Here is a 26406-nt window from a genome sequence, read left to right on the forward strand (position 1 = left end):
TGTCACGTGTCACGCCGTGTAAATGATCACGTGTTTGGATTTCATTGACCTCTCTACTCTATCAAATCCAGATCAATCATCCCGTGTGCAGGCTGAAATTATGCTCCAAAAAGCTCTTCAACCAATTTATCTGTTTTTAAATAAAATTCTCCAATTCCGTTTTTGTTATCTGAGAGGAAAATAAAAGAAGCTGCTTTTCTGTTTTTTAATTGAAATCACGCTGCTTATTTATCTGGAAAGCGAGAAGTGATAACAAACAAACACACACATACACACTGAACTGTGTTTGTGCCTCCGGCTGTAAACTCCGGAGTGATCTGTGTCTTTGTTTGGTAATGTCGTCATAATTCAGAGGCTTTCTGAACATCACGGCCTTCTGCAGACAAATGACTGTAATTTATTTCAACTACATCCTGGGACAGAATTAATTGTTATTTCTTAATCAACATCCGCAAATGTTCTATTTCTGCGCTAATAGCTCTACGTGTACGCGCTCAAACTGTGCGCCGAGGTGTTTTACTGCTCCGGAATCATCTTTGGTTGGAATTAGTTTGTCATATATTGTCATTAGCGGACTATTAAAACAATGAAGTCATTATTTGGGAATCCCCCCGGCGGGGAATTAGGAGAATAAAAGCATCTTTGCCACGCGGGTCCCATTTAGATTAATGGAAAAATATGTAAAACATTTCGTTTTAATTTTCCTCTGATGGTGTTTTGCATACATGCATTTTCTCCGCCTGCGCCGTCCCTCATCATTTATGAAAGCAATCTCCGGCAGCACATTAGCGGTTATGGAATATCCTGCTCCCAGACTAATTGATTCCGCCCGTAATTCTGTGAGCTTCTTAATCGTGTTAATTGTGATTCACTCTCTGAGGGAATAAGGCGGAATAACGTGTGTTTAAACACGAGCGGCTCCACGGCTGATAGACACGTCACGTGGCATTAGTCCACTGCACGCCACGTCACTCACACGTCTTAGTAAATGCGAAGGTTTGTGTTACTTTGAAAGGGGATCATCCAGTCAAAAATCTCGATTTCAATATTTTATAGAAACCCTGAATTATCTAGCAAATATTTAAGGATTGATTTAAGGAGAATTGACATCGATTATATTTCCATTTGATAAAATAATGTAGCCCCAATCCACAGTTGAACTAACAACTATTAATAAGTCATTTAGAATTATGTTAACAAACCCCATAAGATATTACAGTTCACCAATAAATCCATTAAATGTTTTTAAAGCTATATAACATATTCCATTTAACTTAAATTCCCCTTCCTCTTAGAAATAAGTCCATCCTTTTAAATGCATTTCTCCAAAATTCCCATGTAGAATTTTCAATTTAATATGATGTAATCCCAAATGTTTTTTTTTGCTCAAATACAAAAATAAATTTAAGGAGAAACTGCATCAGAAAACCCTGAGGTGAAGTATAATCAAACCATTCCTTCCTCATCCTCAGAGGAGGGTGATCTGTCCTCGTCCTTTCCCTCTCCCTTCCTCTCTGTGCAGGGGACACCTGTTGGTCTGGTCCAGACTGGTCCCCCTTGTCCTTCTGAAATCACCTGGTGAGTCTTTATGTCCCTCTTTCTGCTCCACAGCTCTGTGATCCTTTCATGGGATCTACTGCTGAACCACAAACACACTGAGAAACACACAATGTCAATGTTTTATTCAAAGCTAAAACACCTAAATATACTTTAGAAAAATAAACTGCATATTCTTATGGGTGAGATTGTGTTCCAGTATTAAGGTCCAGCTCATGTTAAGGGCCTTTATCACATTAATGGAGCTCATTTATAATTTTGTAAACAAAGCACAGAGGACACTCAAAAACCTCTTACAATTCATGAATGAAGCCATGAATAAATCCCTTAAACAAACAAGATAGAATAGAAAGTTATGACATTTAAAAAATGTGCCCTTAATATCCCTTTATTTTAGACATCATCATGACATATGTGGGGAACTTAGGGATCACCTCCAGTGTTTAAGTTAAGATAAATCCTTTAAAAACCCTGAACCTTGTATGGCATTGTTACCTTATCTTAAAATTCTCTTTAATGCCATCAAATCCATCTACATGTGTATGCTATCTAAGGACAGTTAACACTGGTGTGTGTTCAGATCTTAAAAATGATTTCTAACTGTGTACTTTCACTAATAAATTTGAATTTAATTAAATTCATGAAAGCTGAAAACTGTATCAAGCAAAGTTGAGATGCAAGATGCAGATTCTAAACAAAATTATTAAAGGTCATAATATGAGTCAATAAATGTTAAATCCTTAAACAACCCTGCCTGTTCAAAATAAGAAAATAACTGTTCTGACAAGTTATTAATTTTAATGCTGCAACAATACACTATGTTAATAGCAAGAATTCCATTGAATAGAGAGTAATTAGTGAATAGTTCTAATATTAGAACATTTTCACCAGAAGTGTCAAATTTGAGCAGCAAAAACTGAAAAATCTACAAATACTTCAAAGAACTAGAGTGGAAACACTTAAGACAAAAATCCTGAAAAATGAATATAAATCACAGTTTAATAATCCTCATAAAAACTCAATCGTCAAATCTGCAGACCCCCTGCAAAAAAAAAAAGAGCCCAAAAACCTTTTATGGATTTAACGAGCGTCGTCTAACAGCCATTTCCCGCTAACCTCGGGGTGAAATAGTAGGTGGGATCAGGGCGAAAACAAACAAACAAGCTAAATGTGAATTTGTGACAAAAAAAGTGAACCAGGGGTGAGAGAAATCTGTGGCCAAATGCCAAGGAGACGGCTCGCTGCTCGGCTCTTTGGCGGGGCGCAGGAGTGCTTTCAATCTTTTTTGTCTGGCCTGGACTGGCACAGACCACAACCCTGCCCCAGACACAATAGATCATACAGTATGGAGAGAGAGAGAGAGGGAGAGAGAGAGAGAGGGAGAGGTACGGTGCCTTTCATTACCATGGTCACCAATGGCACTATTAACCATTCAACACCCCCCCAATTATCCTCCCATCCGCAGTCACAGAGACAAAGCCGTGGTCCTGGTCTGCTGGAGCAACATGGCCACTAATCTGTCTCACTCCAACATCACACCCACTCCAGTGTGTGTACGAGTCACCTCAGAGCCCCACTGTGGGTTCAGACGGTGGATAATAGCGCCAAGGTGAAATGAAAAGAAGGCCATGGGTACAGGTGAGCGGCGAACACGCTTCAAACTCCGACGTTTGTGTCAAATTCTGACAGTTTTCGAGGAGAGATGGAGGATGTTTGTGTTCGACGTGACGGCGGCATCACAGGAGTCTGTATTTCAGTGTGTGGAATCATAAAGATGAAGTCAAATGTTGGAATAAGCAGGTACAGAATGTGAAAAGTGGAGAATGTTGAGCAAAATTTACTGAAGTGAAGTGAGAAAACACAAAATAAACGTGAGACAGACAGATGTAGGTCCAGATCCCGACCAAGATACACCTGAATATGGACCAAGAACAGAACTTTGAAAAAGTTTGTTTGACTGTAACACTTGCTGCAAAAAAGCACAGATGATATACTTTAAAGAGAATACATTTTGGATCTTAAACATCCATCCTGCGAACCTGTAAACTTGCATTTCGCTGCAGCACAACTTCCACTTCCCCTCACTTCACTTCACTTCAGCCTCCATCAGCACTGTGATGTGGCGGGCGGGGGGGCTGAGGCTCCGTCTGAAGACTGGGGGCCTCTGAGCAGATCGACAACAGCGGCTTGTTGTGTTTGTTTACCCTTTCGCCCAGCTGCCTGGACCGTGGAGATGGGAGGCCATCAGTCATGCCCGAGGAGACACACACACACACACACACACACACACACACACACACACACGCATGCACGCACAAGCACACCGGAGAACAACACGATGACACACACACACGTTTCAGAGTGTGCCAAGAAAGTGCCCACATGGGGCGGAAATCCTCTGTGCAGTTTCCACTATATCTGCTGTTGCTACAGGACTGAGTGTATCTGAAGAAACAAAGACATGTGCTCTATGAAACAATATCATTTAATCAACAATAAAACCAATATATCAATTTATAATTACTAATGACTCCTCATTGATAACCTCAGTTCACAGCGTCCTCTTACTTCCTCAGGTTTCTTGTCGTTTCTCTGGCACGGCGGCAGACAGTGTGATGATGTTCTGCGCCTGCTTCAGCGACGGCATGTCTATCATGCTGCCCCGGAACGTGAACGCACCCTGAGCAAAACAACAGAGGGAGAGAGGGAAGAACACACACACATGGTCAAACCTTTTACATGTTACTGAAACCAGATCCAGATCCGGATCACAGTGTTGGTTGGTTTTTTGAATCTGGATTGAGCTCTGGGTGTGGATGTGCCACGCACACACTGACACCAAGGTGACACATTGGTCCAGAACTTTTTGATTAAACCTATGAAAAAAAAAAGAATCTAACCACAACAGCAGAGGTATTGTTGGTGGATGCAGAATTAGATCATGATGTCAAAAACAACAACAGTAACTGCCACGTACGACCTAATGGCGTCTGTCAGGGCTCCTGCTCTGTGTGTGAGGTAGAAGCCGTGGAGCCGAACAGGAAGTGCTTTTGTTAAGAAGCAAGGAATGCAAGAAAATGCATCTCAAAGATCTAAACTGGCAGATTTTGTGATATCCTCTTCTTAAAAATGCCACCATCAGACAACATCACAACAGTGATCTTGTGCAGTGACGCTCCCTACGTTTGATCAAAAAACTAAAATGTACACAAACGACACAAATATAAATATATAAACATGGACTCGGGCACCCTGCAGGTTCAGTCGATGTGCAGAAGTGAGAACTATGAAAAAGAAGCACCTGTCATGTTATAAGACAAAAGGACAGAGCCTGCTTGCTGTTCAAACCCATACACACACACATGCGCACACACACACACACACACACACACGCAGGCTGTGGCAGAGGGCTGGTAGGATATGAGTCCCTCGGGCGATGCTTAGTGGGAGCAGCCCTGGCAGGGAGAGAGGTGTGGGCAGATTGTGTATTACCTCAGCAGATAGCCCACAGAGCTCCACACACAGGATCCAACCAAGCACTAAATTAGGAGCAATAATATTGTACATTTAATTGGCCCAAAATCCCCCCGCCGTCTCCCCCCGCGTCGTCTCTCAGAGCCACCCAGGGGTGTACAGTAACGCGTTCCGAGGTTTTCGCGGCACACAAAGGACGGGTCCGGTCCTCAGAGCGGAGAGAGAGCGAGACCGGTCACCATTCCACCCAGAGCTTCTCAACCTTCCTACATTCAGCCGGTTTCAATTACAGTATGTCATAGAGTAAGAAAAATCCTGTCATCAAAAATATAGATTACAAACTATACAATTACATTTGACAGTAAAAGAAAAAGCAGTCATTGTCCCTTTAATGTCTGTTTATGTCCCTGTAAAGGAGGCCAACGTTACCTTTCCCTCCTTCTGGTGTTGGTCGAAGGCAGCGATGAGCTCTCTGGCCCACTGGACCCTCTCCTGGCTGGGGGAGAACTCCTCCTGCACAGCCTGGATCTGTCCCGGGTGGATCACCTGCTTCCCTGCACACACGCAGGAACACACACACACACACTTTCAAAACGCGTGAGAGAGTGTGAACGACAAGAGAGCAGAGGGCCGGATTGGAAACGGCTAAAGAGTGTGAATGTGTGTGTGTATGTGTGTGTGTGTGTGTGTGTTGGAGTGTGTTCTAAGTCACTGAGCTGAGTCAGAGCGCCACCCGGGGACCGCAGGACCATCAAGCGTCTCCCCGAGTGTCTCCTGCCGACTCGGCACGTGCTTAGTTACGATTCATTAGGTGACAGAAATGATCTAGAACGATGGTTCTCAAACTGTGGCGTTCGGGACACCAGTGGTACTCAAAGTGCCCCCCGGTGGTACGCCAGATGACTCTGGAAATATCAAAACAACTGACATGGACAGGAATTCTGTTATTGTGGCAAATCAAACTAAATTTCACGGTAAATAGGGGCTTTGTTAAAAACTATTTTGAAAGTTGAATTGTAACACTTTTATGTTATTTACTTGATGCTGCTGAAAGTATAAACATCCTGTCTGCACAATGTACTGTCTTCTTAATCAGTGGATTCTGCCTGCAACGGGCCACAAGGTTTGAGAACCACGATCTAGAACAGAACTTTGACTTGGAAAACGTAAATGATTCAAATCCAAAAGAATGTAAATGTAGGTTCACACCAATGTTTCATGCACGATTGGAAACGTGAAAATATACAGAGCTTCCTCACTTTATTTCACACGAACGATTCAATTTTAGGATTATTTCACATTTTCCCTCACAGAGGCAGGAAATGGCGGACGGGGGAGCGAAGGCGTCTCCGGCTGACACAATCCTGGCTTCCCTCATCTCCGTCACAGTTAAATCTGGGTGAACGGCGCAGACATAATCCCATGTACATTGGTGGGGATCAAACTTGTAGCGATAAGTTCAGGTTATGAAATGGCTGAGCGAGAAACGGCGGCCCGGCGGCGGCCAGCGGGGGAACGCGACACTCGAGGGTTTTAACGCCGCTGCCAACCGCAAATCCTTCAAGGTGGCCGAGCGGGCGGCAAGAGGAGGGGGAATGTAGCCCGGGAGAGGAGAGGAGAGGAAGAGGAGAGGGGAGGAGAGGACCCACTCCCTTCATCTGCTCTGTTCACCCAAGTTAACCCCAAACACACACACACACACACACACACACACACTAATGAAGGCGTTGGATTCTGGGTTTCAATTATTGATATGAGGGAAGATAATGAAGTAAATTGAAACTTGTGATGGCTGCGTTCGACTCGAGTGTTACAAAATGTGTTTGTGCGCGTGGGTGAGTGTCAAGCTGAGGGACGCTAAATGGACAATTTTGTTGGATAAACAGCCTGAGGACGCCGTGGTACCACGAGCTGTGTGTGTGTGTGTACCGAGTTGGGCTATGATGATGCGTTCATGTGAGGTAGTGTGTGAGGTAGTGTGTACGCCTGTGTGTCACCTTGCGTGAAGCAATGAGCTGACAGAGTGTTTGCAGTATTCAGCTTTTGTTTTGCACTGCGCATACACACGCACCACGAGTATGAATGTGTGAGTGTGTGTGTGTGTGTGTGTGTGTGTGTATAAATTGGATCAGAGGAGGAGTGTACATTCCCTCCTCTGCCACCTGTTTTACTTCTGGCCATGAGTTGAAAATGGGAGCACGTTTCCACACTTTGCCATGAATCCTGCAATTGGCAAGCTTTAATATAAACAGTGTGTGTGTGTGTGTGAGAGTGAGTGAGTGAGTGAGGCGACAGGAGCCAGGAGGAATGACGGAGCTAAGGAACAGACAGGGTGACTCAGGTGCCCTCAGTTACAACTCATTGGCTCCCCCTAAATGCATCATTCATGCCCTGTAGCCAATGGGAGCCTGCCGTGTGGTGCTGCCGTCTGATTGGACAATCGCTATTTAGCAAAGTGCTCTGAGGCGAATGATGGCCGGCAGTGAAATGCAGACCATGAAAGCACCGCGATTGGTGCCGTGCTCTCTCACTCCGTTTCTTACACAGAGGCGTATTAGCGCCATTAAAGCCACAAAACCAACGACCTTCCACACTAACAGATTTAATCCACGCAGGGTTTCGCCTCTGTCCTGTCCCGTTTAGCTGCGCCGAGCACCAGGCACCAGGTGTGTGTGTGTGTGTGTGTGTGTGTGTGTGTGTGTGTGTGTGTGTGTGTGTGTGTGTGTGTGTGTGTGTGTGTGTGTGTGTGTGTGTGTGTGTGTTTCTTCGGCGTTTTCCGTACTAATGGGTGCTGTAACGCGGCTTAGGTGATGCCAAGGTCAATTACTGCACAGGTAGAAGCTTTTGGCTGGGCCGTGTGTTTTTGCTTAAGCGCACTCTGGCCAGTAAGAGCTGCAAACCCAGCTTATACAGAGTGCTGGTGGCCTGGAGGACATTAAGCCGGAGCTATTAATGTTTCTGTTCCATATCACTGCGTACAAACCACCGCCAGACTAAAGCCTTCAGCCATTCGTTTCTATTTTCCAAATCAAGTATCGCATTTTCTGATGATATTTGCAGAAATACCGGGAACTGTAGCTTTAAATTTGATGGAACCAATTCATTTAAAGAGGTGAAGGTTTTATTTAAGTGTTAAAGGAGAAAAGGGTAAATTAGTCATGATATGTGTGTCGTCCAGACAGTGAATTTTCCGCTTTAACTCTTAATTTCCTACAATTACAAATTCTCAGATTTGCATACAAACGCCCCCACAGATGGCAAATCAGATGATATACGAGACATAATGACAGAAAGACTCACTGAATTTCTGTGAGCGGATATGCAACACAGCTACGGTGAATGTGAGTGTGTGTGTGTTGTATCTAAGACGGTACAACATTGATCGTGTGTTCTTGGATCAATGACTGAATTAAGTTCTACGAATGAAAGCTCACAAATGATGGTTCATGAGACGTCTGAAGTTGAGCTGTTCTCTGTGTAATAAAATAAGAATCACGCTGAGAAAAGGCAAAAGACAACAAAAAAAACTTTGACATGGACGGCAAAAAAAATAAAGAATCTGATTAAATGATTCTTCAATGGATGGAAATACTACAACAACGCGTACACACAGCAACGGAACTGGAATATTCACTTTGGAACAGACTGTCCTGCCTCCTGTGGTCTGGTACACACAGTCTGTGGGACAGGGGCACACACACACACACTCACACAAACACACACACACACATATTCTGAAGCGTTGCCTGGCTACAGACACACACTGCGCGCTGTAGATGCTGCCACTCTATGCTAACTACTCCCTTTACCAAGCAGGCACACAGGCAACTAAGTGCACCCTTAATGGCACACATGCGCACAGATCCATTTAGTTCTCCCTTCATATTGGGAACAACACAAATGTCATAATTAGACATAATCAGGGAGCGTTTAACAGCCGTGCAGAGCCATAGTATCTATCATTAGAAACAAAATGATAATGCAGAGGAGGGGGAAAGAGGCGGGGAAGAGCATCCAGTCATGAAATCATTATCAATGTGAATATTACTACCATGTAAGTGAACAGTATCTTAGTTAATTAAAAGTTAAAAGGGTGTAGTACAATACCAGTCAGGAAATAAAGGAAGATACACAATACGAAGATACAACAATGCAGTCAACCGGTTGTTGCTAAAGAGGGGTGGTATGGTAGGAGTGTTAATGGGTCATTGTACCTGTGAAGCCCATGAGTGCGCCCTCTCTGGCCTGCTGCCTCAGACCCTCCTGGTCCTTATAGTCGATGTAGACCAGATCGATGGCCTGCAGCCCGAACGCCTTGGTGGTCACGACCACCTTCTGTCTTGCGTACAGGAGCTCTCTGGCGTCTTTGGTCCGCGTGGCACCTGCAGTAGACAAGGACAGCGTCGGTCCAGATGAAACCGTTATGTGAAGGTAGAAGGCGACCATGCTTGGGGAGGCGAGGAGGTACTGAACACCGACTGAGCTGTGGTACGTTCTCTGACGCAATCATCATTGGGGCCATGGACCAAGAAAAGTTAGACCAGCGTATAACCCTGAGGTGATACACGAGAGATGGGTAGATGGTTGTTTACCTATGCTGGCACAGAAGTCGTCAGAGCCAAACACCACACCGTCGTGGTGGAGACCAGCCTGAGGAGCGAGTCGACGTGCTTCCTCACACACGGCCTGGGAAGACAAGACAGTTTGATCAAGCAACAGATGCAGAGATTCTGTCCAGTGTGTGAACTCAACGGAGGAAATGTTTCTTTAGCCAACACCTCTGACTTGGTTCAAGAAACTGTTTAAAGCAGTTTGTTACTTTTAACTGCATATTTGTGAAACCATACACCATAAACAGTATGAGTTTGTGATGTTAATTGACAACCGTAAAAATCTCAAGAACACTCACTATGTTGATATGCATATTTGACTGCAATTCTTTCTGAAAAAATGCAAATAGGACAGAGGAATTAATAGGATTCTGCTGTTGTCCAAAGATGAATGAAGCATCGCAAGATAGTATGAGGAAAGTCTCCCAGGTGAAGAAACGCACGCAGAGGTGGATCATTTAAATTTTGGTTTAAATGCCACTACATCGTTTTACACACAATCTAGGTCTGTTCAATCTCATGACGTGTTTACATCAAGTTTGAAAACACTGAGTTATTGGCTTGATAAAGCTGTATAATGAAGGTAAAACACATTATTTATTAGAACTGAAATGAATGAGGAACCAAATGCAGACATTACAACACACACACACACACACATTTCAACAAACTGAGTCACCTTCCAATGCTGACAGCGAACAATAAGTCTGGGAGCTGAATGAGGAAGAGGCAGAAGTGGAATGTGCTGGTCTCCTGTGAGGAACATGGAACAATACGAACGTGTCTCCTGCTTATTTGTTGGCTTCATTTCAGCTCTGGCTGTGACACGGCAATTTTTTCTCTCCAATGCTTACAACCCCGGGGTTCAGTCTGGTCAAAGACACAGGCCGTTCTCAAGAAAGCACACAGGGGGTACACACCCCCCTCCCAGTCTTCCTTCCCCACCCCCTGAAACACACACCCACGCACCCGAACAGAAAAGGGAAGGGGGACTAAAAAGGGACAAATAAAAAAGAGGAAGGACGGCATGTTTCTTGCCAAAAGCTCCAAATCGCGGCCCCTTCCCCCGTGTCGCTGAAGGTCGAGCCGCACTCTTACAAGAGCCGCTTTGATGCTAACCACATCATTAAGAACTCATCCAGCATGGTGACATTAAAACATGTCTAATTAAAACTCGTCAGCATGGAAACAGACAGAGAACGAGGAGAAAAAAGAAAAGAAGATTTGAGAAGCTGTCCGAGCTTTGAATCCCTGTTCCGGGCACGTGGAGTGCTCGGCTCGCTGACAGCCTTTAATCTGACGTGAACAAGGGACAAACTGGGAAAATGTCTTACGCCGGCACTTTTTGGGTGTCTTTGTAATTTACCTTAAAATTGAGCAGACCCACAGCGGTTTCCACAAAGGTGACCAGGCGAATGGGCTCCGTCAGCGGCCGTCCTTTCAAGTTCTGCTGAAACCTGTCAACAAACTAAACACATGGGGACAATCACATGCACAACTCATTAACCACATGGCTGCTTAGGGGAACAGGAAAAGGCATCTTCCAAACAAGCACAATCAATTAATTAGTTTGCACCATTTTTACTACCTTGCAAGGATATTCGAGACAAAGAGATGGAATGATTTTGACCTTCAAGTTTTTGAGGGTTTCATGAACTCTTAAAACTGTGAGATTAGGCATTTTGCATTGCATTAGGCATAAAACAGGTAGGTATTAGGTAGGATATGCCTCAGGTCTGGATAAGGATCTGATTTTGGGAGATATGAGTGTCTGCTGGAACAAATAAGGTAGAAACTTGCATCAACCGCTAATATGTAGCTGAGAAAGAGCTCCAATATATTCAGTGTAATACTCGGAGGAGCTTCTGTTCAAGTCTGTATTTGTTTCTCCTTATGAACCGATATCATGAAACGTGGTGGAGCGTTTAGACAGGATCCTGGGAAGAACAGATTTAATTTTAAGAACCAGTTGGCCTAACGTTGGTCCGGGATGTTATTCTCTGGCCTATAACTTTTAAACCGTCCACACTGGCCACGCCCATTTGCACCAAACTGAGTTGGCGTTCGTTCATCAAACCTGCTGTAGGCAACAACAGATAGATGGTGTAGTGATGGTTGCGATCTTTAGGCCAGTATTTTATTAGAACAAAACAAATACTGTCTTGGCTTATTTGGCCTTTATTTGGGTTAAAATATACACACCAAACACAAACATCAAGTCAATGACAAACTTGTTTAATATAAAACCCATGTCTGTTCATTTTTCTATCCCAGTCTGCCAACTGGGAAAGTAAAATAAAAACTTGGAGTGAGATAATGTGTCAGATGGAATCTGAAACGGGAATAAAGGGCGAATACAGAAAATGATGTGACAGCTTTCAAATGTGGTGAGAAAGAACGGAGAGAAGAAGAACAATTTCGACTCACTTATGATACGAATCTTGACACCTTTATTACCCAAACTGTTGCCATTTCAGTGCTTATTGAGAAACACCTCTGTGAGTGTTCAAACAGCAGCGAGAGGGAGCGCGGGAGACGAGCAACAAAGCCAGCCAAGTGAAATATTTTACAATATCACCAGGGTTCCCCCCTTCGTGTGAAGTCTTCCGCTCTACCTTCTTTCAGAGACTCACGGTGCAACTACGGCACGCACTCCCCCGAGAAGGGCGCAGACATGTAAATGCACTCGTGCACACGGCGGTGCGCACACACACACACACACACACACACACACACACACACAGACACTGAGCGAAAGAAGAAACATAATATCTAAAAAGGGGAGAAGAAACAAGATTTGGGATGTCTTTGAGTATGTTTTACCCCGACATTATTCTGTTTTCCGACGCCCCTCCATGGCGGGGAGCAGGAGACTGCAGCAACAATCAGTGTGATGTGACACTTTGCTGAGGCCTTTATCCTGCGCGGCATATGCAAGCTCACCTAAGTAGGGCTTTAAAACCAAGTTCAGTCCTTTGAAGACCAAAGCATTCCAATTTTTTCCAACAGACCAGTTCACAGCTGGCCCTGGACTGCCAGTGGGATAGCCAGAATTCCAAAATCTATCATCTGGAAACACACAAAAGCCCCCTCCGTCAGATATTTCCTTTCAATGTTAGTCAAAAAAAGGAAAAGGGGGCAAAAGCTCAGAGTAGAAATGTCTAACTCCGTGTCCCCCCTTCCTCTCCTTTCTCCCGCTCCGTCTTCGTCGCACTGGGAAGACGACAGATATAAATAACCTCAGGTACAGCGCTGCTATTTTTCTAAATGAAGACCAAAATAACCCCAGCGCCTGCACTCACCACTCTTGTTCTCAAAGTGAAAAGAGCGGGCCTCCATTGAGGGATTTCAAAAAAAAAAAATACAAAAAAAATAGGGGCAATTTTAATCATCTCTCCATTCAATCTCAGTTGGATAAATCATATCTGAGAGATTTGCATAAATACAAACCATCAAAGACTTTTCATCTTCAAAGAGGTTTTCAAGACCCAATAGGCTTTGTACTGTAATCATCTGAGGTCACAACCCTGCGGGAGCAAGGCTGCTATGGCAACATAAAAACTAACGCTGGGGGCTTAGCATAATATCCTCCTCCCCAAACACAGAAAGGGGAGGGGGGGGGGGGGGGCTTGGTGGTTGGGGTCTGCTAGAGAGAGAGAGTGTGAAAAGAGGGTGTAGATAAACCTATTTCTCTGACACAAGAAGCCGGGTAAATACGGCACGTTGTCGGGGAACGTAGCCGCTAATACGGGCGCAGATTACCACTGGCGCTACACGGCCCGGCTGCTGCTGCTGCTGCTGCTGCTGCGGCTGCGGCTGCGGCGGCGGCCACGGGGCTGTTTGGATTCGGCCGAGGGGAGAAAACAAACGACCGCTGAGCGCGCCACCACCTGGCCAAAGAGCCTCCCTCAGTGTCCGGGGCCTCTCTGATTACATGTTTGTGTGTTTGGGCCGTATTCTCCCGTTCAGCCGTAATACGCTTTAAGGGCCTGATACACTCTACGTAAGAGGCGCTGCAGTGCTCCGTCTTTGTCCCCCGTGTTTCGTAGAGCGGCCATTAGCTGTCAATGGCTCTCAATCTGAGGGCCCTGAGAGACATTATTCGCCACTGACACAAAAAAAAACAAAACAAAAAAAAACACCTCTTCTTGTCATTTGGAGGCCACGCTGCACACAAGCTCCGCCGACAATTTCGCCAACTGATTGTGAAAAGAGAAGGCGGGAGAGACGGAGGTTGAGAAAGGAGGCTATAGTAGGACAAGTTTCAATTAATTTTCTTCAAAAGGGGGCCAGATTAAATGTTTCCGGCCTGCTGAAGTGTTCATTTCACAGAGGGGAAGCAGAGAAAGGGACGAGGGGAGGGGACGGGGGGCGGGGGGGGAAGGCGGAGGAGGAGGAGGAGAAGCGGAGGCGGAGGAGGAGGAGGAGGAGGAGCGGGACAGGGTGCGATTCTTTCGGTCCCAGCGCACACCAAATAGTGTGGCGGGCGAAGAATGCGCATGGCTCCGAATCGGTGTGAGAATTGTTCTCGGACAAAAGGAGGGAGTTACGCCTGTTATGGCGCAATAAGGCCTGTCAGTCACACAAGGGCCGGGGGAGAGGAGGAAGGCCGAGCTAAAGGTTTCCACACAAAGGGAAACAAGTAAGTCCATCTTTTAGCAACAAATCAGTCTGGAGGTTCCTGCGCTAATATCAATGGAAAAGGGGAGAAAAATAAACAAGAGAGGGATTTACTGCGCCAGGAGAACGTACGCCGGCGGAGGGAAGACGGAGACGGACGGACAAGCATGTTAACGCAGAAAGAGTTAGAGGAAATGTTAATTCACCAGAAAGACAAGGAGGGAGAAACACGCACAGACATCAACGCCGTCGCATCGGATCAAACGATGACAAACTGCTAATCAAAACACACGGTGTCCGAGAAACGAGATAATCTGAACATAAAAAGGTCAAACACATTTACATACAGCAGGCAGTTATGAGGAGCCATTTCCGATGTAATAAAAAGAAGGGGGGGGGGGGGGGGGGGGAACACTGTGCGGTTTTGAAGAAAAGAAATGAAAATGATTATTCCTTTTTAAGTGGAGGAAAGTGGCGAGAGAGAGAGAGAAAGAGAGAAAGAAAGAGAGAGAGAGAGAGGGGCTACTCAGAGAACACCTGTCAGCAATTAGACTGGGAAGAAAGAAAGGGCAGCAGGAAACAGACGTGTTCTAATTAAAGCCACTAGTTAAAAACTTCCTGCTTCTGGCCCCTAGACCCTGTATGAGTGTGTATTTATATGTATATATATATATGTACGTGTATGTGTGTGAGCCATCAAACTAGACACCCTGCTTTCACCACCAATTGCTGCTCTACCAAACCCTCAGCTTCTCCTCTGGGCTCTGTTGCCGGAAGTCTTCCAGAAATTTGTAGTTTGACGCTAGAGCATAAAGCAGATGTTTAGAACCCCAGGGTAAATCATTTATAATATAGACGGAGGGCGAAAGGAGACGAGCGTAGATCAAGCGGTGAAAGAAGAGGCAGGCAGCACCCCGGTTCTTCCTGGTAAGTGTCCCATATGGAGCTGATCAGAAAGGAGCCCGCATTAATGATGTCACTGTCTTCTGACCTCTCTGGACCCGACATCCGTGCAGAGGCTCTTTACAGCGAGCCGGAGACGATCGGCTGCCTTTGACTTGGTTCTTGCGGGTATCAGGGTCTTAACTTGGGACAGAGAGTTTGGAACAAATATTAGAAATTAATTTATCTGGAATTACCTGAAGTGGGAACTGTGTACTGTTAGGTCCTAGTGCTTTTGTTTTGTTTTCCGAATTTTAGAGGAGAGGCAAAGAGTTCTAGAAAGGGATGAGATGAAAGACGGGTTCTTTGTCAAACATTTCGCGATATTGAGAGCGGGCGACTCATTCGTGGCTGACGGAGCACGAGGAATGAGCTGGAGGAAGCTGGTGTCTGACCAATCGGTGTGAGCTCCACCCAGCACGTAAGCAGCAACACTGACGAGCACCGAGCCTGCCACAAAGGAACAGTCCCAGAGTCCCTAATGTCCTGAAAACGTTCCTGCAGTGGGAACGACAAAGTTGGTGAGTAGAGGATGAGCCTTTCTGAATTCGTAAAATGTCTGGACAATTAAAATTCTGAACTATTTTACTCTACTAAAACAGTTTGTTTGGTCGATGTTATACTTGTCCAGTGATTCCATTGTTTTGCCATAGATTAAACAAGTCGTTACCCACACTGTGAGTTCAGGAGTGTCAGAATTCACCCCGGTGTTGTTCCAGAGACCGATCAGACTTCTGAGGCAAAAGAAATGTCATCCGCTTCTTGAGCCAGAGCCAAGAAAAACACTCCGTCCCTCCCAGAGTCCTGCCACAGGGATCGATTCCCACTTTTACTGGGAAACGGGAAAGTTTGTTATGATTGCTTTGAAGATTCCCGCGGTTTCCTCTTACTTCATGAGTTTGTGTAAGAGTGCCACTGTGCTTTTTAAAAGGCACAGCGGGCGGAGGGAAGAAATGTCACGAGTATTTTTAGTCTTGTTTGCTTTTCACATGTGCTGCAACGCTCTTCTTCTTCTTCTTCTTCTGCAGAATATTTCACTTGTGGCAAACAAAAAACGCTTAAAGCTAATTCTGAGGCGGATCTTCCGAGACTGGACGGAGATTTGTCGCTTACCCACTTCACCTCGTCCACGTCCTCCACTTTGGGCAACATGATGGCAGGAGGGAGCCTCTCACCCTGCAGCACCACCTGCAGATCCGCCTCGGCCAAGCCGCTGGACACCGAGTTGACCCGCACACACTTCTCCGTCCGCCCCAGGTCCAGTTCCACCAGCATCCTGGGAATGGTCTCTCTGGCCTCTGTCTGTGGGAGCACAGAAAGGGGAAAACGTTTGCTCAGATTGTATCGCTAGTCTAATAAAGTGATTGATCAAAGGGCACGGAGGTTTAGGTACACAATGCAGAACAAGAGCAGTACTGTTCACAATCATACAGTGTTATTTGCAAACATAACCGATAGGTGGTTGGGGGTCATGAAATGAATCTCTGTGGACTCCTAACTACATTCAATCAGGAACACACAGATGAAAAACAGCACAGGGTCATTTTGTAAAGGATGTGGACTCCCTGATAGGTCCACATATCAATTATGCTGGTTATCTCTTTGGTGTGTGTGTCTGTTCGGATCACATGTTGAGCCAACGGCGATTTGCCTCCGTGGGCTTTTGTTGGGAATATCCAAAAACCAGGGTTAACACTGGTTCAATCACACCCTAATTATTTGGGTAATTGTTAAAGCAGAGGAAGAAACACAATTATTGTGATAAGAGCAGACAGCTCAGTGAGTTTGCACCATGATGAAAATAATCATCACAATACAAAGAGAAATAAATTCAAAGAAGGTACACAAATTTGGAATAAATACAATCAAGATGAAGGAGAAGGCCTTCAGTCTTCCTCTATTTAACATATGAGGAGAGAACATTAAATAATGCTGCACACATCTGCATTCTTCACTCCACTGTAATCCGTCTATAAAGGCCACAAATCAACAAAACTCTGCTCCCTCCTCGGCACAGGCGTCACATGGGCCAGAGCAGGAAGAGAGGGACGAGGAGGACGGAGAATCAAAGGGAAGCCTCGCGCTCTCGACGCCCATCGGTAACACGGTAGCACACGCCGGCAGATTCAAACCAGATGCCGGGAGGAGGGAGGAGCGGGAGGGGGCAGAGGGACGGAGTCGGGCTGAGAGGTCCAGAGGAGCGCCGGGAGAAGTAAGGGCGCTCTGGGAGAAATGTGTTCCCAGTTAGGCGGCGGGCGAGGAAACGGTAGCTTAGGAGATGTCAGGTCGGATCAGAGTCTGGAGCCTTTGAGTGCTTGTGGGAGTGTGGGAGTGTGTTTGTGTGTGTGTGTATGTGTGTGTGTGTGTGTGTGTGTGTGTGTGTGGATGCTCACATATCCGTTTGAAATAGGAACACAAACCATTATCGATTCATTAATAGACTGCATGAAAAAACACAAACAAATGAAATAAAGTATACAAATCAAATACCACTAACACCGTTTGGTGCAGTTATACGAGCTCAAGGCCGCCGTGTAACAGCTCACACACCCCTCAAAAGGTCAAAGGGCAGCGTGTGAGACTGAACAGCCCTGACTCTGATCTCCTGGAATGCAGAACTGTACATTGATATTAAGAGCGGCCCTCCTGTATCAATAAAATGTGGTATCAAAGTACATATCAAAGATTTGCTGGGATTTAATCGGGGGTCAGGCCCGGGCTGCTCTGCTGTGTGTCATGCGCGTCTACACGGGATTAGACGGGGAGGGATTGTCACCCCATAAGAGGAGTTTGGTAATAACCTCTCTCGCAGGCCAAGACAGACCCGTAAGAGCGCGAGGCGTAACTTGAAACGGAGCCGTTTAAGCGCCCATAACTCAGTATTCATAAACCTGCTACTTGGTGGATAGAATTCTGTCTTTCCCCTCCGACGAGGGAAGCGGATCCATCAGCGCCGCTGGCTGCTTTCTGTGCCGAGGGTCACGCTGATCCTGAACCAAATTAAATAAATAGCGATCCAAAAAAAATGATCAAAAAGCCCCGGTTTGTAATAACACTGGGAGCGGAGTTTGGGGGCGGCAGGCTGGATCTCCCATCTCAGGTCTGATCTGCCTGCAGCCTCTGTGTGTGAGGTGTAACTGGAGACCCTGTCATTGGCGGTGTCGTCTCCTGCACTTTTCTCCTTTTGCGACGGTGCTTTTGATAAAGCGTGACGCCAGGACGGTGGGCGCTGCAGACGGCCAGGTCACTGTGCATTATCCCTCCTTTATCCTTCTCTCCCCCTCGCTTTCTGTCTAAAGTGAGAGATTATTCTGCCAGACACCTTGACTCCTACGGGCTCCGCTACTCCGAGCTTGAATAAAGCCCTTTGAAAGGGAGATATTTTACATTAATGGACAGCCATCCAACAAGTTGCTTCAAAGATCCCTCCCCAATCACCTGGTGTCCCACGGAGCGCTCGCCCCGACGTCAGCTCCATCTCCTCTTTGATTCCCTCCATCATCCTCATCATTAGAGGCTGACACGCAGGCGGGCGGGCGGGCGGGCGGACAGGGCCGTCCAACGCATAGATGCACACGAGGAGCTTTTCAAGTGTGCCGACGCTGACCTTCCATGGAAGAGAGGGCAGCTCCTTAACACACAGCCTGAGCCTCGGCGTGCGGGATCCTACAGAGTGCTGTGTATACGTGACGCAGCGTGGCCACCGCCTTGTAGACGCCACATCAGACCGGAGCTTTCAGACTGATGTGTGTACAGTTCCACAGCGGGACCACCTTCCTCTTCGGCATCAGATCATGGATGTCCAGCTCAGCCGCCCATGCAGCTTGAAACAAGCAACGTCAAACATCGCCTCTGGACAGACTCGGCATGGAGACTCGCCCGCACTGTCCCCACGCTCCAGCTGAATTAGATCTCGGTGCAGTGGTAGTCACAGTATAGACGGTGAAGGCAGAGCTCTGCGTGACATCAAATGTGCAATAAAGGGGGAGTAAAGGGGATACAGAGGAATTATAACCCTCTATTAAAATCAGTATGTGTAGAGCAGAAAAGACAAATTTGGATCATTTACTAACCTAGAATCTATGAGTTCTGAGTAAATAAATGAATAACAAACTTAAAATCTATATCACACCGTTGATCTCTGACATAGTGCCTCCTAAGAGCAATGCACTCTTCCTCTGCAAGCATATACGATTGTGTGTGTGTGTGTGTGTGTGTGTGTGTGTGTGTGTGTGTGTGTGTGTGTGTGTGTGTGTGTGTGTGTGTGTGTGAATCTTTTTTTTCATTTTGAGGGCTGGCATTTTGCTTCCTGCTGCGTAACTCGCGATGCCATTTAAAATGAGCAGTACAGTAGCGCAGGTGAGGGCTGCCTGCCTGAAGTGTGACTGTGCGCGTCAGTGTGTGTGCGCGAGTGTGTGAGCGTGTGCCGGTACGTGTGAGAGAGCAGGCTTCCAGTCGCCGCGGATGAGTTTTGACAAGTGACGCCGCCGCACCGAGCCGGAGTGAGACGAGTGTCTGATTCAGGCTGTGTTGGTGACTGAGAGGGAAGATTGGGGCCTCGGCTGTGCCGGTCGGATGCGGCCCGTGTTCGCAGTTATCCTGTCAGGGCCGACGACAAGATAACGAGCAGGGTGGGGAAGAGGGAATTTGTAAAGTCGTGAAACCTGCTTGTCATCCTCGGTGAAACCCGACAGCCTGAGGTGGAACTACAGCCACTTCATACAAACTAATTATCCGCTGAACGATCCTGTTACAAACTGTGGCTGCAGGCCGCATGCGAGCTGCAGCAGAACGCATTTGCAAGATCAACTATGAATGCGAATCAGAACCAATGGCCCAAAAGTATGAACGAAGAAGTGATGGATTTACTGTAGCTGCACACTAAGCCGGGATTTCTGTCTGTGAGGCTCAAATACCAGACGTTTACATGAAGCACATAAAGAAACAAACATTTGACGGACAAACTGGACGTGCTGTAGTCTTCTTCATTCATTCAAACAGACTGGACTGCTATCAAACCCATGTTGGTTCTAGATTCTCTTGGGTCCCTCTGTCATCTTGAAGATGCAAATGTTTTACTTTGAAACTATAATAGGAACGATCTCCAAACGTGAGCGCTGATTGCTGATTTACATAATTTGCCAAACGGAAGTGAGAGCAGGAAGGGGGGGGGGGGCAAGGATAAGTGATAATTAAAAATGTATCTATTCATAAAAGTCTTTCCAACACCTGCACTGACTGATGTGTGAGATATACAGGAAGTCAAACTCTGGCCCGGATCTCCCAACAAGACACAGGAGTCGCTGTTCTGAAATTGGAGGAGATTTGGAAGGCCTAAATCCGGTGTTTGATGCAAGTGTCTTCGGTGCGCTGGTTCATTTCCTTTCCGCTTTTTTTAAGCTTTCGCAACACAAAAAAATCAGACGAGGCGATGAACCTGATTTGCAGTTGAACCTGTGGTGTATTTGACCTGTGTGAAGGTACGCAAATAACATATTGTTGTCGGGTGTTTGTTTTATGACACTACTTTGAAAAGTGTGTGTGGCTTTGTGAGCTAACGTTTGAACAGTGTGTGTGTGTGTGTGTGTGCAGACCTGCCTCACTGTATCATGTGACAATAATGCATTTTACAACTCGTGTAGGCATGTGGAATGTGTCTGATCTCATATAACACTGTGGAAGAGAGTCTGTATGTGTCGCTTTCATGCTGAATTGAGGTTTTTGGCTCTTAAAACAATGCTGATGACTCATTAGGGACATGAGCGGCTTGTATTTGTGTTATATGAACACATTTGAGAGAGTATGAGGGCTGCTTGGGATTGCTGGTTACTCTTTTGTCGCAACTTCAGCCGCTTTCAATCGTTTCTTGGTTTGATTCCCCCTTTGTTGAATTAGTTCTCTCTGATGCACCTTTATATTATTTCTAATTGCCTTTGGTTGGTGAGGGTCTGAAGACACTGACATGGCCGTTCCAACGTGTTCACATCACGTCAACAACACACATTACATAAGTGTACATTGGTGTACTTTGAGTAACAGAGCGATATTAACGCGACTAAGGTGATTTACTGGAGCACATGAAGGCAGCAGCTCACATGATGCGTGTGCATTCCCTCACCTGCCGTACTTCCTCTATTATGCCAATTGATTTATTTTCAGTAAATAACAAAATCCTATTTATCCCCTCCATGTCGACTCAGCATTACACATCACAATACAGACGCACGTTAGAACACAGTGAGCCTTTAAGCCTACAGTGTGATGGACTTGCCTTTAGAGCTTCAATCAACTTTCTTTTTCGTAATATTTGTGTCTATTTCATATGAGGAACTGTAGCAGAAATCCGGTATGTTAAGCATTGTTTTAAATAGCTAGCCAGGGTTTTAATTAATGTAACTAATTAGGCAGAAACATCGGGCACATTTCGTGCGCGACGCGAGAAATAAAGCACGGCTTATTTCCCCTCGTGTGCTCACATCTGCTGCATTCCTCTCCTCCGCCCATCCTTCCATACTTTCCTCTCCTTGTCCCCTTTTCCATCATCACTCCTCCTCCGGGGGCGACTCGGCGAGTATTGGGTGTATCGCGCAGGCCGGCGCAGCGCGGAGCGGCGTGGACTGTGGCCCTGCCAGTGAAAACACCAGAGTGTAACAGGATAATGAGAGCGGGAGAGAGGACCTCTCTGTTCTCGGCGTCTCAGCAGTTTCCACTCCCTCGCTCAATCCGTGCCTTTGCTGCGCTGAGCCCGGAGCGGCTGCACGGATGAGTGTCGGTTTCAGAAGATAAGCCAAGTTTTAATCTATGGAATCTAATATTTACAGCTAAAAAGATAGAGACTCAGACTTTCTGTAGCTCCAGCATAGAACTCCTGTCAAACCTTATGCACTCATGAACAGTTATCACAAATCTAGGACCATCATCACCCTGACCCCTCGTTAGTCTCATCTATCCTTCACTCCCTCGCCGTGCGCTCCAAGCCAAGCACAAGACGGTACGTTTGGAGACGGAAGGTTCTTTTTGATCTGGCCAGGACAGGGTCCGTTTTTTTTGCCTGAGCGGCTCAGATCCGGTTTGTGATTCTTGGCAGTGATGCGGGGAGTTTTCTCTCAACTCTGCTGGGCCCTGTGAGGTGTGGAACACACACACGTACGCATATGCACATGCACACACACGTACACGCACTCGCTCGCATTAAATAAAATGTAATTCAGCTCACCGACGCCATTTCCCAGGAGTTCTTCTGTCATGCGTTTAGTCATTTGAATCCACTTCAATAGAGATTGGATCTTTCAGTGTCCTTCACAACAACACGATATGCAGGTCACGTATCAGCTGACAGTTGGCTGTATAATTTATGTACTGTACAGTTAAGCTCTGTTGTAGGAAGCAGTTCATGCACAGATCATAGCTCATACACTGAGCAGACAAAGGTACAGCACAGCAATGAGGTCATCTCTGTCAGAAAGAGCTGAGAGAGCAAAAAAAGGCGTCTGAGTGCACAAGAGCCAAGAGACAACACAACCCTGCATCTGACTTTCTAGTCGCCAACAAACTTTCCAGATCTGCATCATGACACTGGAGTCAGACATGGATACTGACCCTGATCCAGTCTTTGAGCTGTCCCAGATGTCCCACATGCCACGACATCTTCAGTCACATTTCAAAAACTAAGATGCTCCTCAAGTTTGAGCAAGAACGACAACAACAATGAGATGATGTGGTTTGACGCTGCACAGGTTCAGCCTGAATGAGCCCCTGTAAGTGTCACAGCGGGATGTGATCGTGTCTGTTCACCTGCATTTTGTTGAGGATCAGATTCAGATTCACGACATGTCCAAATGTTTTATTCCTGATGTGCATGTTGGACAAATCAGCATTTTGTTTTCTAATGGAATAAAGCTCCTTTCAGTGTAACTACCTGTTGTGCTTGACAGATATACTGCTGATTTTGTCCACACATGTGAAACTCTGAAGCAGAAACTGACGCATTTTACAAAAACTGCTGCAATATAGATTATAGTTTTTGTTCATGTAACATACTAAAATCTATCTATCTGGATCATATTAGTAAATCATACTAATAACATATTAGTAAAGCCTTTGTCCTAAAAATTTTAAATTCATAACACATTAAATAACCTTTGACAAACTGCATTAATTCTTATTGCTGACCTTGGCAGGCATCAATTACTTTTGCTGGCTGAAATCTTCATTTATTCACGGTGGACAAAAAAACCCTCCAGCTACAACTGGTTTCCAAGTACAGAGGATTTGTAATTGTCAGCAAATTTAGCAGATTTATACTTGAATGAACAAATCGTGCATCAGCATATCAAGTGGGCCCTGGTCACAACCCCATTACTTCATATAACTGTGGTAAATGCAGAGTATTTATCTATCTACTTACTGTCATGCCTGAGTGATGTACAGTAGGTGCTTCACACCAACTGGAACAAGTTTGTATTTGTGTGTCTATGCGTGCAAACTTCTGCGTGTCCCCGTGCGCACTCGACTTCTACACGCCTGTGTGTGCACGGGTGCGTTTGGTGGATGCGTGCTAAGATTGCGAGAGGTGCCCCCCGCCGCGTCGGCCGCGCCACCGTGCCATCTGGAGAGGAAATCGAGTGTGAAGTACAGTATAGTTTGGGACCAAGCTCCGTGGCAGCGGCTCAGCAGTTAGTTCATTAGTTCCAAACTTCCAGGGATTAGGAGAGAATCTCTACAGCGGGGAGGCGAGGAGGAGGGAGGGAGGGAGGGGAGTGTGGAGGGGGGGTCAGGGGGGATGGAGGGGCTCGTGGGGAGAAGAGAGGGAGAGAGAGAGGGAAATGCCATGAGGAATATTTGAGCGTAGGGCAGTGAGAGACAGAGAAAGAACACAAGAGAGATAAACAGTCTTAACCCTGAGGACCCTGGAGAGGAGAAGTGAGCGCGAGAGAGAGAGAGAGAAAGGAGGAGACAACGAAAGAACAAGACAGCGAGGGAGAGAGCGAGAGAGGACAGGTGTAGCCGTCAGTTCCGCTCCAGGGTTTCAACCTGCCCTCCCTCTTCCTCCACCCCACTGATCATACAGATATGATGATATGTGTAAGAATGTTAAAGCAGTCAGCCTTGTCTTCCCCCTCCTCTCTCTCCTCCTCCTCCTCCCCCCCCCTCTCCTCTCCCCTCTGGGCCCATGGTGACAGTTAGCGAGCTCTGGGTGGCTCCTACCCTTTTACTCCCTTCTCTCATCTCCTCGCCTCCTAAGCAGGCGCCGCTACAGCCAAGATGGCGCGCAGACATTTTCGGAGTCAAAGTGCCAAGCAATTAAAAGCGCCGCGCACCGATTTCAATTTTAAAGCAGAGGGCGCAGAGTGGTCTTTGTAAGAGGAGCACCTTTTTTGTCATGGACACCCTGTGTTAGGGTGAAGGTGACAGATAATGAAAAGAATACATTAATGAACACATAATCGGGATGTGTGTGTGTGTGAGGCCCATCCACTCATACCTGTATCGCACTTCAGGCACCGGCTCTCATTCTCTCAAGCAGCACGCACACGCACACACACACACACACATTACAGAGGTGGCGCTGAGGCCTGGCATCACTTGGCAAAGCTGCGGCGCCGACTGTGCCGTTGTCATGGTGAACATAATCGCGGCGGCGGTGGAAGATCGTCGGCGGACAAACAGACGCACAGAATAAAACGCCGAACCCCTCGTCTTACAACACATCACTGCCATGATGAGTGGCAGGCGCGGGTGGGGAGCAGATAATGAAAGAATTATTGACAACATATCAAGGAGGAACGTAATAATGGAAATGCCAATGGAAATCCTGCACACACAATACCATCTCCAAAACAAATGTCTTAGTGGTATTCCTGGGCAGAAACACACACACACACACACACACACACACACACACACACACACACACACACACACACACACACACACACACACACACACACACACACACACACACACACACACACACACACACACACACACACACACACACACACACACACACACACACACACACACACACACACACACACACACACACACACACACACACACACACACACACACACACACACGCAGCAGTGTTTATCCAACAGGAACAAAATACCATCTTAAGGGAAGGAATAACTACACAACAACCCCCATGGATTTCCAATTGCCAGTGGAGAAAGAAGCTGAGAGTGTGGGAAGTGAAGAGTGGTTGCCAGTCAGAAAGGTGCATTTTGTTATTGAGTTAATAACTCATTTTTATATTACACAGTATGACCCGGCAACACACACACGCATGACAGGCCTGTGTATTCTTTGGCACGGGCATCAGAGTCTTTAAAGCTAACATACGGTGTCAGGAATTGACTGAAGTCCGCTGTCGCGATGCCCGCGCGGTTAAGCCGTGCGGAGCGCGTCGAGCCGGATCAGAGGGACGGGGACGCGATGGGATTATCGGGGCGAGGAATTCTACAGGCACAATGCGCTCTGGCAGGTTTTCATTGTTGGCGATTTGATGTGAAGCGCTCAGGGTTGCTGGTGGCAGAGGAAGGAGGAGAGGTGGGCCTGCTCCGGGACATGGAGGTGCTCTGTGGCTAATGGCATTTTCCACTTCATTATTAACAGCGCATACCAGAGGCTTAGCGTTGTCCCAAATTGGTGCAACCTGCGAGATAAAAGGCCGCAGTCGGAAATTTACAGACATATAATAAAACGGAGCTCTTTCATATCAGACTTGGGGGGGGGGGTTGAAGACACGATAGAGACGTGGAGCTGTCACATCCCGGCAGCTGAAGAATCCTGAGTGTGAATGGCGCTGCATTCCTCTCCACGTCTCTCACTCACACACAAACACACACACACACACACACACACACACACACACACACACACACATAATAAAGACAAGAAGCTCTGACATCCACCGACGCCATCGCGGGGTCACAGTTTAGCCTGTCAGTCACACGAGCTCTCATCTTATTGTCTTTGTCTACTACAGGAACAGCCTCCAGCCATATCAATCATCTTTATTATCATGACTTAAAAACCTTTGTTAGTTAACTTTTTACCCGGGCCCCTTCTTTATCCCGCACTCCAATCACAATTTCATGGGCAGTTCCGTCGGGCCAATGGGGAAGCGGTGTGGGCGGGAGGAGAATGCTTTTAACCTGCTGCATCTGGTGCTTTCCCGCTGCTCGCCCAGTGGGAC

The 26406-nt window shown here is 46.4% G+C and overlaps 1 protein-coding gene across 1 annotated transcript in view; it reads right to left on the reverse strand.

The window, feature by feature from the left end:
* Window positions 1–3905: 3905 nt before the first annotated feature.
* The window catches only part of clybl (citrate lyase beta like), a 51802-nt gene continuing 29301 nt past the window's right edge, over window positions 3906–26406 (reverse strand). The window contains exons 3-8 of the mRNA XM_076165648.1: window positions 16317–16505; window positions 11008–11109; window positions 9624–9717; window positions 9246–9413; window positions 5461–5585; window positions 3906–4237 (exon numbers count right to left, since the gene is read on the reverse strand). Coding sequence (XP_076021763.1) covers window positions 4130–4237; window positions 5461–5585; window positions 9246–9413; window positions 9624–9717; window positions 11008–11109; window positions 16317–16505 — 786 coding nt within the window. The 3' untranslated portion in view covers window positions 3906–4129. The remainder of the gene's footprint in view (window positions 4238–5460; window positions 5586–9245; window positions 9414–9623; window positions 9718–11007; window positions 11110–16316; window positions 16506–26406) is intronic.

Source organism: Genypterus blacodes, unplaced genomic scaffold (genome assembly GCF_046128005.1).
Source record: "Genypterus blacodes isolate CSIRO-AG114 ecotype Tasmania unplaced genomic scaffold, CSIRO-AGI_Gbla_v1 ptg000148l_1, whole genome shotgun sequence".
NCBI lineage: Eukaryota > Metazoa > Chordata > Actinopteri > Ophidiiformes > Ophidiidae > Genypterus > Genypterus blacodes.